The following is a 15887-nucleotide window of genomic DNA, read 5'->3' on the forward strand; positions in this document are numbered from 1 at the left end:
CTATTTGCTATTAACAAAAGTCTGCTTTGAATTAAATAATACTGAACTGCATTTATTGGATGTGATTCTGTTTCTGATACTTGATCTGGCAAATGTTTATGTACTCATTCTAAATTATGATGGTAATTTAAATTTGGTTTTGTTTATGTTTTTACTAAAGTCTCTTATACCTAGTTTTGTTACTTTTTATAACTGAGTTCATGGTAGTTTATGCTTCCTTGGTAGCCTCTTGAATAATCTTTGAGAGAAATGGAAAAGTGGAGTAACTATGTATCGCTTCAGCACAGTGGAACTTACAGTCATGATGTTGGCACTCAGATTTAAGACTACTTAATGTTCTAATTTGAGTATTCATCCTCAAGAACTGGGAAATCAAGTTGAGACCTCTAAGACAGAAGTTTCCTGTTATGAAATATTGCTGGCAGTGACACATACCCTAGTGGCTGAGAGCCTTTCATGAAAGATATTGGGAAAAAGCGAGTGTAAGTGTTGTGTCAGCTGGAGATCACTGACTTGCAAAAAAGTGTCTGAAATGCCCCAAAGGAGAATATTTTCCTTTCTGTATAGATCTTGTATGGTGCTCGTTAGCCCTGAAAGTTACTGTCCAAGTTCTAGTGTTCTGCCACAGGAGCCTGTAAGTCAAGTTACTGTGCTGAAACATAAGAGAGATTTCTGGAAGCTTTCTTGAGAGCCTTTAGAACTTTTAAATTAGAGTTCTTGGCATTAGCTAGAATTAAGAATAGACAAACAAACTGAACATGCAGAGAGATGAGAACTCTGAAGGCTTATGTGTGCGTATTGGAGATAAACCTGTTGTCTTTTTGCATAAATAGGGGAAGAAGAACTCAGGAAAGATGTGATGAGGGCAAGTAAAAAGTTTGCTAAAATATAAAAATGGGAAAGATGTAGTTTAGCATGAGATTGAAACCTTTAGGTTATCTGCCTCAAAAAATTCCATCTCTTGAGGCATTGAAGACTGGATGAGAACCAGGTATCTTGCTGCAAATTACATTTCTTCAAGAAAGTTAATGGACATCTGAACCTGTTTTCCAGGCATGATTTTTGTGAATGAGTTATTCTATGAGTGTTAGTTAGCTACATCCTTTATAGGAAGTCATCAGTATGTGAAAAGTAAGGGGGGTTTTCTCTCAGTCTTTCTTAACTTGGTTTACTGCATGTAATCAATTAAAATAGTTTGGGCCATATGTATGCAGAGAAGGAGCACAGTGCTCTTTAGAATGGCATTTGTTGGTTAATCTGTGAAAGAGGATTGCATCTTTAGTAGTGGAAAGGAAATAAGACTGTTATTTGTAAATATGCCACATATATATAAAAATTCATTGTGACTGTTCTGATTTTTTTGTGCTATGTTTCCAACCATTTTTTCCCTAAAGGAAAACAGAAAGAACAGGAAAAAAAGAACATAGTTTCTTCTGTGTTGATATAAAACCAGCAAACAAAAAGGTAGTAATAAAGATACATTGTTCTTCTTAGGAACATCTCCTATACATTTCCTACTGATGTAAATTTATACATTTGAATATAAACAATGGCTGTTGCATATACAATTACAGTTGATACAACAGAGATGGGATAATTGCCTTTATATATTCCTGTTCTTCAGATACTTTTACTTCCTGAATCATGCTTGAATCATGCATAACAGCACTACATACTTTAGCCTCTTATAGATAGATCTTAGATAATTTGTTTTGGAGGAGATTACATCTTTTCCCTCTTTTGTCTTCATTCTTATGTGGCAGTTTTAAACTGAGTTTTCCAGTGGAAGTTTGTAGACCTAGTGTAATTCCATTGTCTCTTAAATAAAGGTTGTAGTGCCTTGTTAAATGTTGGTAAGAAAATGAACACTTGAATTTGCAACTCTCAGGGGACAGGAAGGTAGGAAGGAATATGCCAATTACTAAAACAAGTTCTAGCTCTTCTCTTAGATCCTTGCTCACTTCAGTTGCAGATTGTTCGTTCCTATGTAGCCAGTCATACTACAAAATTCTGTTTTGTATACAGTCAATACTACAATCAGTTGTGAAACTCGAGTTTTTAAGTATCTGCATGGCCGTAATGTTCAATTAGTTCTTCATCTGCATAACCTGCCCCTTTTCAAATAGTGTCTTTTTATACTAATTTGACAGGATAAAGGTGTACTTTAAGTAAATTTTGCAGACTTTGATGTAATTTTTGGAAGTTTAGAACCACAGTGACTGAAGTGGTAAAGTTCAGCTTTCACAGAGAAAGATTAGGAAAGGTCTTGGAGATCAGTGTTTGTATTAGGTGAAGGTGATTCCTATTGTTGAACGTATGTATTCTAGTTCCTAGGTTGTCCATGCATATTTAGTTGGTAGATAGATGCAGATACCCTCTTACATGTATTGACCTATTGATATAATATGGCTTTGTATATCTTTGTTTTAAAATTAAGTGTTAGGAACTATAGTCTTGCAAGATTCACTTCTTATCTCAGCATAGGCTGAATCTCTACTACATTTTTGATCATTACTCTTCCAGTTGCTTTCTGTCTGCCAGCAGCAAGCTCTGCTTTGCATTCCAGATTCCATGGCATATGAGAATGTTTAAAAAAAAAAAAAAAAAAAAGCTCATAAAAAGTGGAGACATGCACCAAAGAGACATACACACAGGCTTTTAAAATTACATGTTATTTATATGAAGTTACACCATTATGTAAATATTTAGTTACAGACGTATGTCTTATCAGTACTTCTGTAAAGATGGCTTACATTTGGAAATTAGAATTTAATTTTTTGATAACTTTGTCCTTGAAAGTACCACAGTGCAGGCTGAGTTCCCTATCTAGAAGGGTTGTGTCACCCTGTGCAAATTGTTTAATAGATTTCCAAACTTACAGTTGTGATAGTGTTTGATTGTCGAAGGAGGTAACAAACAGAGCTAGAAGGGGACCATGTTGCAAGGATATTGTTTGTGCTAAATATTTAAAAAAGTTAGGGGGGGAGACTGGAGAAGTACTTGAAAGAGAGATATTTTGGCACTTAGTAAGCAGACAGAAACTGGCCCAAGGAATAACTTGTGATAGAATCACAGGATATCCTGATTTGGAAGGGACGCACAAGGATCATCGAGTCCAACTCCTGGCCCCGTGCAGGACATCCCCAAGAGTCACACCATTGAGAGCATTGTCCAAATGCTTCTTGAGCTCTCTCAGCATTGGGGCTATGGCCATGTCCCTAGGGAGCTGTTCCAGTGCCCAGCATAGTTGGAAGCCAAGTGACTGTTCATAGCCTCTATACCTTTTAGATCTCCATATGTATTTGGTCTTTTATTTAAAAGTTTATAGAGTGTGGTAGTCACTAAATGAGCTACTTTCAGCGACTGACAAGATCTGTCCATCACCCTAGGCTAGATGACTGGATTAGATGGACGTTTGGTTAGACTCAGTGTTACTGTTTCTATACAACATGAGCTAGGGTGATTCTGGAAACTTCAGTGAGAAGATTTGAATAGCAGCAATATAGGACTTAGCTTTTCTGACTTAGGTTATCTAATGCTGAAAATTCTGTTTCTTTTGAGCCTTTTGGGGCAAAATGGGCATGTAATTGTAAAAGAATTTTCCTATATGCTCTGGGTGAATGTGTCTCCTATTCCACAGTGTGGGTTTAATTCTTTCCTCTGGTACTTGTCTCTAATACAGAGTTTGTCAAGTGACCATTTAGAAAATCAGACCTGTCTTCTAGTTTCACAATTACTTACAAAACCAAACAAGAATTACAGAAGGCAATAATTTCAGTTTTTGAACTGCCTTTTTAATATGTAAGGATGATAGCAGAAACATGAGAGCAGTTTGTTGTACAAGGAAGAAAGCTACTGATGAAGAAAGTTATTGATGCCAGAAGTTTCTAGAGAGAAAAGCTCTGCTTCTGCAGACACTTATGGCACTTAGCAAGGAAGTCTAGCTGCTGTGACAACCAGGTGAGCAGATGGACCTTTCTGTTCCACAGATGTACATTTTATTTAGGAGGAGAACCTTGCCACATTTGTCTCTAGTAGTAAGCTAATACTCATCAGATCACTGAATCTTGTAAGTGGCATTATTCCACCAGCTGGATGGACTGATCAGCTCCTGGCAGCCTTCTTCAAAGGCATTTTGTTCTTACTTGCTACAAAGGAACGTGCTGGACCAGTACAGTTTTCAGTGTTCAGCAGGACTGACACCCCAAGGCTGGTTTTGTTTTTTCTGAAGTCCCAAAGAGGGTTTTTCTGGCTTTGCAATTCACAAATAATTTCTTGCTGAGTATATCCAAGGAATGTGTGGCTTAGCAGGACTCTGAGGAGAATGGTGGTGAGAAGGTCTGCCCACATGGCTAGTGTGTTGGCCCAGCAGTAAAGGAGTGGGTTTGGTTCTCCATTGACTTCTATGCTTGGACGATGGGGTGTGGGTCTCTGTGTTCCTGTGCCCCAGTTTTATAAAAAAGCATCTCACTGATCAGCTGGCTGGTCTTTGGGTATGGTAACAAATTACAGCATTCTTTGCACTGAAGCTTTCATTTCTCCATCAAAGTCCTTTTGTAAAGTGAATATGTTAGGGTTTAAGAATTATTTGCAGTATTGTCACTTCCTTGCCTGTTCACTAACTTCTGATTAAAGCTGAGGTACTCATTACTTGTAGGCAACATTTAAAGCTTGTGAGCATTAGAAGTGGGAAGAAAATGTCTAGTGTTCACTGTTTTTCCTCACTTGAAAATCCGTAGCTCTAATGGTGGAGTAGTGAAGTTGTTAGAGAAGGGCTTTGTTTTCCGAGCCAAAATGAAAGTTTAAATTAGAAATGTAATTTGCAAGGGATCTTCAAAGACCACAGTAAGAAATTCTTGTCCTGGTTATGCCTTGGGATATTACTGGAATGCAATTGAATTATTTTTTTACTCTTTTTGACATTTCTCCAAGAACATCTTTCAAGATTAAGCAAACAAATCTATCCTCCCCACCTCTCCTCCCAGCTTTAGACTGAATTCTTCAGCAGGAGCATGACTTCAGGACAAAGTTATAGTCAAGAGCTAATGTAGTTTGAAGATGGATATAGTAGACATTTATCAGATAGACATGTATTTTTGAGTATATCTGGATCTCATGTGTGAAATAATGATGTCTGTGTATGCTTAGTGTATCTTACATTATACAGAATAATATGTTAGTCCAAGTCTAACACCAGATGGCTTCTGCTGTTGTATTGCTGTATTACACTGAGGAAGAGTAAAAGGACTTGAAATACAATGGCTTGCTGCTACAGCAGATTTTGTTCTCATTTCTTTTACATTCTTAACATGTAGTGAATCTTTTGTTGTATAATGTGAGGATTGTACTTAAATCTAAAATACAGGGAGGATCTTCCTGTATCTAATTTAGATATTTTTAAAAGTCTGTGTCAGTGTGAATATAAAAATTCAAAACCATGTATTTGTAAAGCACCTGCCAGATAAGATAAGTATAATTTTTTAAACTAGTTTTCAATCTAATCAAAGTATGGGTGAATGTACGTGTTCATATAGGATGGGGATGAGGCATTTAAGAACTGTATAGGAATGAAAGGTAGTTTCTTGAAAGCTGCTGATGGGAATGTATGGGAATCACTCCTAAGACTCCGTGTTCAGACATCAGCTGTGGACTCCACAGCATCATTATGTACCTCCCTTTGACCATTTTCAAGAAGTAGTTTTTCCTGTGTGTGCTTTCTGCTTGTAGAGGCGTTGCACTGCTGTTCATAGCACTGTGTCTTTGTGGCTGCTCGTGGTATTTTCTTGCCTTTGCTTTGCCATTGCTTGCTTGCCTGCCTTGTTCTTCAGGTTTGCATTTTTGTCTGCTTAAGCCTTGAATGCTTAACCGAAAGTTAGAGTATGTGGTGAAGGGGAAATTAGTTTTGTTACTTCTTTTTCTAATTGTGAAAGACAGGAAAATTTCAGGATCTCCTCAGTGTTAGCTTGTTACTGCTGCCATGTCTTAATCACTAGATGAACCTAATTCTACCTGTGAGAGGTAGAGTTATTCTATGCTTCTTTATCCTGGTGTTCATGCTGGTTTCATTCTGGCAGGCTAGACTTATTGCTGGTTTTTTATTAGAATGATATAGCAAAATGATGTGTCAAAAGCGTATGAAAGGATACAAACAAGTTCAAAATTAAAGTCCAAATCCTAAATAAAAATATAGAAGTGTTTCCTGTTCCTTGGTTTCCCACCCAGCACTTCTTTGCACTTAATCCCAGAAATGAGCTTGAAACTCTTCTGTTTCATTTACTGTTATTTATGTAAAATGTTAAAATTTTTTTTAGATCAATTTCAGCTGGAGCAAACAAGAGCCCGCCATCAACTCCTTCCTTCTATATTGCAGGCCCACTCCCCGATGGATGGGAACAAGCTATGACCCAGGATGGAGAAATTTACTACATAAACCATAAGAACAAGACCACATCTTGGCTAGACCCAAGGCTTGACCCACGCTTTGGTAAAAGTTCATCTCAATTCAGAATTCTTGATTTGCTTCAGTTCACTCAGCTTTAATTTTCCAGGCATATTTTGAAAACTTTTTATAGTACGATTAAAACATATTTTGATTTATAGAAGCCTTATTTAAAGATTTTTTTTAAAGATAAAAACTACTAACTTATATTCTTTAGGACTGTATGTTACCCAAGTTTCTACAGCTATGGGTTGATACTATGCCATATGATACACAGTTCCCCAAAGTGGTGACATTCAGAAATTATTTATTGAGACAGTTTCAGTCAAACTCACTCATCCCTTTAAATTAGCAACACTTCACCACAGAAGAATCTTTTAATTCCTAAACAAATATTTACTTTCCTTTGTGCTATCTTAAGAGGGCATTGTCAAATAATAGTTCATGCTATTTAAATACACTTGAGACATATACCAGCTTATAATTCCAGCTTGTCACAGTGATTATCATGACAAAACTTTCTGTTTTAAACAATGTGATAAGGAATTATTAGTTTTATTGCTCCTACTTTAATAACCTTTCTGTGGGGTAAAAACTACGTAATATTGGAAATAGAAATAGTAACTTGATGATCACTTAGTGATCGCTTAATAGATCACTTAATGATAAGATGGAGAAGAAGTCTAAAGTCTAGTTGGAGAAATTCAACAAAACAGAACTTTTATGTAATTTTTTCAGTAATGTTTTTGATCTGCATGAAGAGCAGAACTGCAAACTTTTCAATAAAATATTGGCACTGATGACTATGAATAGAAATCACATATAATGTAAAGACTCTAAACTACTTTCTTAGATTGTCCAAGTGAGGTATTTAGTATGGCATTACAATTTCTGGTTTTTTGTAAATCTGTGACCTATGTGTGTCAGCCTTATTAGCTTGTCCTTGATTTGTTTTCCCAAAAACTTACTATTTTCAACTCCTTTGGATTTTAGTTATTTTTCCAGAGCCATGGAAAAACAGTAGGAGAAAAAAAAAAAAAGATCATTGTGGTTTTCAGGCTTTACTTTTGGACTCAATGCAGCTAAATGAAAACAGTGTGCAGATCACTGAGTAGGTCAGGCTGAGGGGATGCAAAACCTTTGAAGCTTTACAGGGGTTGACCTAACAACAACTGTGGGCCCCTTTTGGGAGAGGCATTAACTCCATGAATGCCATATAAATACAGAGCTACAAAACTCAACAGTCACTGTTCTGGTTTTTTTTTTTTCCTGAAATATCTGTTCAAAATTCTTCATTTTTGGTCTGTAGGTTTGAGTGCTTGCTTACAACATCCATTTACTCTTGTGGAGAACACCAGATTGTCACACTTTGTTTATAAACTGCTCACCAGTTTGTAGACAGGTTGAACCACTATGCAACTTGAGCCCAAAGGTGGGGTGTCAGCTTTGGCAAATGTCCATGCTGGCTTTAACACCAGCCAGAGCTACAGACCTGTTTGCATGTTGCAAGAAGAGTGTGTGGGTAATTTGCAACTTCACAATTACTTAGTATGTGAATAAGGCTGAAAAGGAAGCAGTAATTTTAAAAATCAGTGTTGCCTTTTACAATTATATTTACTCAGGTAATCTGGCAGGGTATCTGTTTTTCTTTGCATGCATTACTTTATAGTTTCCAAAGATGGACTGGAATTAAAAAGGGCTGTGGAAAATGCCTTAATGGACAGGGGTTGTGGGTGAGATGAATCTTGCTTTTCACAACTATTTTGTATTCCTGTAAATAGAGTGGTCCAACTGCAAGGTCAAAAGCTGCTTGTCTTGTGTATACTGAAACTCCATCAAATGTTAAGGCTGTGCAGTTAAACTGAAAGAAGTTAGAAATGTCCAAAAGACTGATTAAGGGTTTCTTACTGCATAGCTTCCCTTTTTGGGCCCACTGTGTATGTGTATCCCAGACAGGCTTGAGTACATGCCAAGGCTCTTTATTTTGTGGTTGGACTTTTAATCTGTTCCAGACCTTTTCAGTCAAAGAACTCAAGTGTAACTGAAAGGGGCAGGAAAGGAAAAAAAAGCATGTGGGCTCTTCTGATCTAGAGTGACGGCAAATAGAGACAAGCTGCTAGCTGCTGTTGAGCTTGAAGTTTTCCTTGAAAACCTAAGTTGTGCACATTGTATTGTGGTTTATGTTTTTATCATTTGAGCCAAGAAAATGCAAAATTCTATTCTTGTTGCTTTACTTGCAACCTCCTTAAGTCACTCCATTCAAGAAAAAGAAAAAAATCTGTTTGACAGAGTTAAATTACTGAGCCTTGCATTTATTGACCATGTGGAGATCCTCGACAAATATGTGCTGTGACCCTAAATAGCATGTGAATGACTCAGAAGTTTACTTTTCTGTGCTTAATATAGGTTGTAACTTCTGCTGGTATTTTACCCCAGAGGATGACCATACCCTTTTCTGTCTTTGTACTTTAATATAAGGGCTTGGTTTTCAATATTTTTGACTTTTAATACTTCCAGAAGCAGGATGAATTCATCTTTGTCTGGTTGAAGCTTTTGGTTATTACAGTGATGCTAATGGTGATTGAAAATGAAGGAGGAATTAATTTCTCTCTCTGCCACATTCACCAATCTTAAGAACCATTGAAGAAAAACAAAGCTCTTGAATGGTATGTGCAAACATACTCCTCTGTTCCAGTATTCAGAAGCAGAAGGTATGAAGAGTCTTTGCCCTTATTGCTTCTGAATTCCCAGCTTCCAGGGAGACAGCCTTTAAGTCTCTGTATGATCCCCATCAGATGGAAGCTTTGCATTCATCTTTATTTTCTCTAGTAGGTGTGGATACAGCTCTTTTTTAAATAGTTCTTGGAATTTTCCATTATTGTGGCTAGAAAAGAGAGAGGGGAAGGAGAATCGATTGGAAAAATTATTTTAGGTGGACTTACTTGGTATATAGGACATTTTGGTATAGCATTCATGCTTTTAAACAGAAACTAAAAGAATGAAATTAGTATGTATTCTTTCTTGGAGCAGGCTTTTAGAAATTATGCATCAGAAAAGAGCCTCTGTGAGAATAGCTGTGGGGTAGGCTGGGTCTAAAACTTGAGTGCTCCAAGTTGAAGATAACTTAGTTTTAAGATTCGAGTCTAACATCTTTGAAATGGGTTTGAGGTCTTCAGCTGCACCACTTAAGTGTCAGTGAGTCCTGTGGCTCAGACTTTTATCCTCCCGCTCTACAAATACAACTTTTAAACAGTTTTGTGTTTGGGCAATTCACAAAATTTGGTATCAGAAAGATCTACAGAAGGAGGGTCTTCTTATACCAAGCAGAGGCAGTCATAAAAAATGACATGGGATCAAAGGAGTGGGGATGGGAGGGGATTGATCCTTAGGCCTGTGTCAGCAGGATTCCTGTCTAGTGGAGCATCTGGTAAAAACATGCTGTCCTACCTTCTCAGTGCCCTTGCAGGCCTCATAGTAAGATGCTTCAATTTGCCTTGGGTTTTTTTATTTAGTAGAGGGTTTTTTGCCTTGAGGGAATTGGGCTGTCGGGTTGAAGTTGCCTTTTGGACCATTTTGTCTTTTCTGCTATTATTCCTTGGTCATTCTTCATAGATGCTACTGAATTTTTAAGCCTTTCAGATAACTAGTGCATTTTCTTGATATTCAAAGAACATTGGATAGGAAGCAGGTCAGCTATGCATTCAGAGTGGCTGGAGTTGGGTGAACTCAGCTGCTGTTCAGTAGAACAACAGCTGCTTTTCCTATAAAATCAAATTTTCTAGAATTAGTTGAGGTTTAAAATGTTCAGGTTTTTTTGCTGTTTCCAAAAATTGGGTTTTGTATCAAAAACCATTAAAGGGATTTTAACTCTTACTCAAGTTTGCCAATGATAGGACTTGGTTTTGAAATGCAACCTTAAATAATTTGCCCTTTGAGGTTGCTTAATATGTTAAATTTAAAGATGAGTTGGAGTGGGAAAATACTGGGAACTGGCAGTTGATTTCTATCTCTCTGCTTAAGTTTGGTGTGGAGACCTTACTACTCCAGTAGACTAGTCAGACAAGTGTCTGTAGGGATTGGAGTAAAACAAGATATTGTTTCAGCTTCCTTGTTATTTTATTCTAAACTTGGGTTTTAAAGGCTTGTAACCAGTGGTCATACCAGTGTTGCACACTCCCAGTCTCTTTCCTTCTGGTCCTTCAATTCTTGGAACTGCATTAATATGGAGTATGTAGCAAAATATGTGACCTCAGGTTGAAATCACTGCCACAACTTTATCACTCCCACTTAGAGATAATGTTCTTTGAAGTTCTGCATGAATTTTGGATGAGGGGGAAAGGTAAGGCAAGACAGTGTTTAATACTATTATGGAAAGTGCCATAGGGGCACTGTGTATGGTAGCTGCTTGACTACATAATTAGAAAATGAAGTAAAACTGATGATGACAGTATGAGTATAGAGATTGCAGACCAGGTTTTTCTGCTTCTTTTTTTTTTTTTTTTGTAGTGTAAAAAGACTGCACCTTTGTAAAAGTAAAAAGAGCGTACTCAGAAACACTGTAGTAAAATGTACATTTCATCAAAACATATATTTATCATTTCTCTTTAAAGAAAAAGCAAGCAAACACACGACAAGCTTGAAATACAATTAAAAGCTTAAGCTTCAGAGTATCTGCTAATTTTTAAATACCAGAAATTAAAAGGAGGTATTCCATACTGTTGCTTTCTTATTCCTTACCTGTCTACCCCTTTGTTTAATGTATAGTCCTTCAAATTAGTTTGTAGGAGCCTTTCAAGATATATATTTTTGGACAAGATAGAATTGGAACTCTAGATTGGAAAACTGGGGGTTGGCCTTTGTCTAATCAATTAAAAATAAAAGCCCAGATCTTGTGTGTGATTGTAGTAGCATTTTAGACTTCTTAAGTTCCAGATCTGCCTTCAGTTTTTTATGCAAAAAGCAGAACGTGAGCCACAAGTGGTTTTGATCTGCAAATGCAGTGGCATATCCTCTTTATGTACTCTCTGAAACAAAAGAGGATTTGATTCATCTAAAAAGGTCTAGTCGTATTAGATTTTTCACTTCCCTGTCTCTGTTTTTCCAGAAGAACAGTTTCAAGAGATCACTTAGGATGGGGTAAAGACTTCTGTATTATGGTATGTGTGTCAGAGATATGTACAGATGAAGCAGCATCAGTTTTCAGTGAGCCAGTGACTTCTGTCAAAGCCTGCTGCAAATCTGCAGAGGCAGATGAAATTTCACTGGTAAGCATCCCTTTGTAAAAGGCAGGTAATGATATAGTAATGATGATAAATAATTATTTTTTGTGTACGATTATATCAGAAAGAGAAATCTTGATTTGTTTGAAGGCAGGCTGTAATTATACCTCTTACCTGTTACTTTTTCAGTTCACTGAAGAAATTGCTAAATCTGTCCACAAGTATTGTCAGGATGCAGTTACCTACTTTAGGTAGAATGTTTCTAAACTATAAGAGAGAAACCCACACTTTTTGTAAGAATTTATCAGGACAGTAGTTTTATGTAAGTTTATACCTGTTTTGGGGTTTGTTTTGTTTTCAGAGTAATTTAATCCTGTTTGAGAAAGGAGATTTATTGCTAATGATGTCTGGGTGCCAATAAAAATGCATGCTTGCAGTGTTGTGCTAAGCAGCTGTGATAGTGAAAGGAAACTGCAATCTTAACAAGGACACTTTTGCCACCATATACTTCTAATACAGAAGTTTGCACTTCTCTGTTAATGAGCATACGGTGTTAAAAGTTGAAGGTGGATCGTTCTGAATACAATCTGTAATCTAGATATACATACACACAGTAATTGTATTGTCTGTATCTTATCATATATGACCTCAAATTCAAAGACACATCAGGTTTTTTGTCTTTGAGTTCAATTGTGTTGAAACATGATGGTAGTTTCTTATATATAGAAGTGTTTCTTGACAATATACTGTTGGGTTTTTTACGGTAGTTTTTCTGGATTTTGTAATTTCTGTTTAATCATTTCTAGTGGGCTTATGATAGGAATTCTTTTAAAAAACGATGAAGATATGCAGATGCATATATACAGGGTTTGCTCCACTCAAATAAGTTAAAGGAACCCTGTATTTAAAAAGTTAACACATTTTGTTATAAGAAATTATAAACAAGTCTTTTTGTTAGTTAACCCAGGAAGAATTCTGTGGTGATTAAACAGTGAAACTGTTCACAGATAATAGCCTTATGTAGACTCTTTGCTGATTAAACTTTGGTGTCTTTTGCCAGAGAGTCAGTGGACAGACATATGGGGCCTTGGTGACCTCAGATACCTGTACTTGCTGTAGTCTCCAGTGTTTCATACATAGAATTTAAATTTAAATACCATTAGTTCAGATTTCTTCTCATAATCTGTCCAATGCAGTGTGTCTTACATAGTTCTGTAGTACTAATACTTATGGTGTCAGTTGCATTCTGTAAGTCAAGTAATTTAAAACTTGATTAGCCTTCCAAAATTAAAATTTATTTCTTTTTAAAAAGTGAAAAGTAGTTATGCAAAGAGTTTTAGTAAGAGCCCATTATTTAAAGAGTTTTGGTTTTTATGTGTACATTGAGCAGAAGTTCCGAAAAACTACTTACTCAACTTTACTGCTGAATATCATTTATATTTGCTTTTCTGGCTGGACAGAATATTTCAGTTCTTCTGAAACTGGCATACATTGAATGAAAGTGCTTTATAAATACTACTGTTTACTGCTATGAGGGGAAAAGAACTGATGCAGCATTTTCTCCAGTTTAGTTACCACTGATTCAAGAGTCTGTACACGCTGCAGAGTCTTAATGGTACTTAGTCAGCATGGCTGTTGCACATCTACATTTGACAATATAGAAAGACTTCAAAAACAATGGCATATCTATCAAAAGGAAAAAGAAGGAGCTTAATTTATATTGTTTAACCAGCAGTTGTGATATTAGTAGTAAAACAAACAAACAAAAAAAAAATACTAATTTAATTTGAGTGAAGCTAGTTGATATATGCAGAGTACCCAATCTGTAGTCTGGACATGATTCTGTGATAGTATTTTCATTGGATATATTTTGCTTTAACCAAAAGTTCAACTCAGGAGTCTGTGAATATTTCTGTTTGCCTAAGACACTAAGATTTGTTTGTACACTTAAAGCAGCAAGAGAGCCCAGAGAAAAGTCTATTTGTCAGGATTAATCAGAGACTGAAAGCAATGGAATATTTTATTCTGCTAATTTTTAGGTTGTTTTATTACAGCAGCATTATGAAACTGACTGAAATTTCCTTAGAGTAACGTAGCAATATATTATAAAGAATACAATCCAGAAACATGACTTACATCCTGATTAAACAACAAGCCTTGTTCCACCAAACCTTTTTTAAAAAGCCCCTTGGAATATGTTTTTATTACTTCTGAGACTCTTTCAAATCCTGCTGGTAGGGTTTTTTTTTCTTCACAGCTCTTTTAAGTGCAATCAAAGAGGATTTTTGCCTTTGTTGATGTGTTGCAAACTAGCACCAGGTAGAAACCTAACTGTAGCCAAAATGAAACTGAAGTAGACAAGGTCCTTTTTTTTTTTTTTTTTTTTAAGTTCCCCAATGAAAACATTGATTCTTATTAGTAAGGACAGTCAGCTATAGTAAGCTGGCATCCTGAACTTCTTTGTTGTTGTTTGTTCAACTAAATAATGTCTTTGAATTTGCAGATTAAAACTAGGTTTAGCTTTGAAGGGTGGGATTATAAATTGGAAAGAGACAACATCAAACATTCAGCTGTGTCTACTAATAATTAAGGGTGCAATCCCTTCATGTAATTCTGCACTGGGGAGAGGTGCTGTGTTAATGCAAATTGTCACTGGCTGGGACTTGGGATTTTCAACTGATCTTGGCAGAGAAATTAGCCTTTTATGTTTGAGTTGTTAAAAATTTGTCGGCCTTTTCTCTCTAGCACCAATGCTTGGTAATTGTTTCTCTCTCTTGGTTTTGTCTTTGGATTTTGGTTGTTTAGTATTTTTCATGTATGTAGACAGCAGTCTAAACTTTTTTCAGGAATTGTCAGGCATTGTCTGGTACAGAACAGTAGAGGCATTTCTGTCGTTGTGGGTAGAACACTTAATGTGTTACATTTGAAGATCAGTAATTTTCTCAAAAATGTTTTGCAGCAATTGCAATTGGCTGTATTCTAGAGACTGTGAAGCCATATTTTAGGACAAGATCTTTTTTATTGTCTTAAGTTGCCCATGGTTTTTAACTTGTCTGCCCCTCCTCCTCCCTCAAATCCCCCTCTTCTAGAAACAAAGACATGTTTGTTCCTGCTTTGCCTGTGAGGTCTTTGCAGCCTCTGCTGTGTGGGTGCAGAGCCCCTTATTTAAATGCTTTCCATAGCCATGGAAGGTAAGAAATAGGATGCATTAGAAACTGGTAAGTCCTATCTAACAGATAAAATGAAGCTCTTCACCTTTGAATTCAAAGTATTTGAAAAGAGTTGTGCATGTCAGGATCATTATAAATGCATGAGGTGTAGAAAAAAATAAAATCTGCTGTCTGAGATCACATTAATAAGCATATTCTGTAGAGTGTAGATTTCTGCAGTTATGTCCTGGTAAGTAATGGGGAATAGGAATGCAAAAATAAAAAACTCACCCACTAAACAAGCAAGCAGGAAAACTTCATCCCCAAAGCAACAACAAAAATCTTTAAAACCCTCTGTTCTTCCTGTCACTTGAAACAAGATGTCTTCCCCCTTGTTCCCCACCCTCCCCCTTTTTCACTAAATACTCTGTTGGAAATTATAGATAATTATAGAACATCATATGGTTGTGTTTTTTGCAGTGGTTCTTCATTTGGATATGTTAAGTCAGTAAAATTCAGTTAACAGCATCTTCTTCTAAATATCTTAGTTTAATTTCATGGTTAAAAAGAATTCATTTGCATAAAAACATCTTCATGACCTGTTCTGAGGACAGTTTAAAATCTTATCAATTTGAAGTCTTTTGCACTTCCATTCTTGAAATAATAAAAAGTTCACAAACATCCTTTCAGTGGATGTGTGAATAATAGCAGTAATAATTTAAAAACTATAATTTTAGATTCAGTTTTCAACTCATTACCAAATGATATCATTAAGTTATCCCCTAATATTTATTGATGAGTTTTAAGTATACACCAAAGTCTCAAGATCTTACTGTGTTTCTGCTTTAGATATTGCTTTCAAAAGGAACATTAGAAGACATTTTGGGAATCTAGGATGAGAGAATAAAATGAAAAGTATCAGAGAAACATAATTTCCTTCTTAAAGTTAAAATTGCAAAGTCAGTACATGAGCAGAGTGGAGCAAACAGTGGTCAGAAATAATACAAGCAGCTGTCAGAAAGACATATATAAAATAAAAAGAGCAGAAAGTAGCATGAGCAGGAAATACAAAGCTGTCTG

General features: G+C 36.1%; 1 protein-coding gene across 8 annotated transcripts in view; it reads left to right on the plus strand.

Moving 5' to 3' along the window:
• YAP1 (Yes1 associated transcriptional regulator) overlaps nt 1-15887 on the plus strand; it is an 84180-nt gene that overhangs the window by 47192 nt on the left and 21101 nt on the right. For 4 of the 8 annotated variants that reach the window (XM_079313433.1, XM_079313435.1, XM_079313434.1 and 1 more), the window contains exon 4: nt 6371-6484. The exons of the other annotated variants lie outside the window; for them this stretch is intronic. In XM_079313433.1, the coding sequence (XP_079169559.1) occupies nt 6371-6484 (114 nt within the window). The remainder of the gene's footprint in view (nt 1-6370; nt 6485-15887) is intronic. 8 annotated transcript variants of the gene reach the window in all.

This window comes from Erithacus rubecula, assembly GCF_903797595.1.
Source record: "Erithacus rubecula genome assembly, chromosome: 1".
Classification (NCBI taxonomy): Eukaryota; Metazoa; Chordata; class Aves; order Passeriformes; family Muscicapidae; genus Erithacus; species Erithacus rubecula.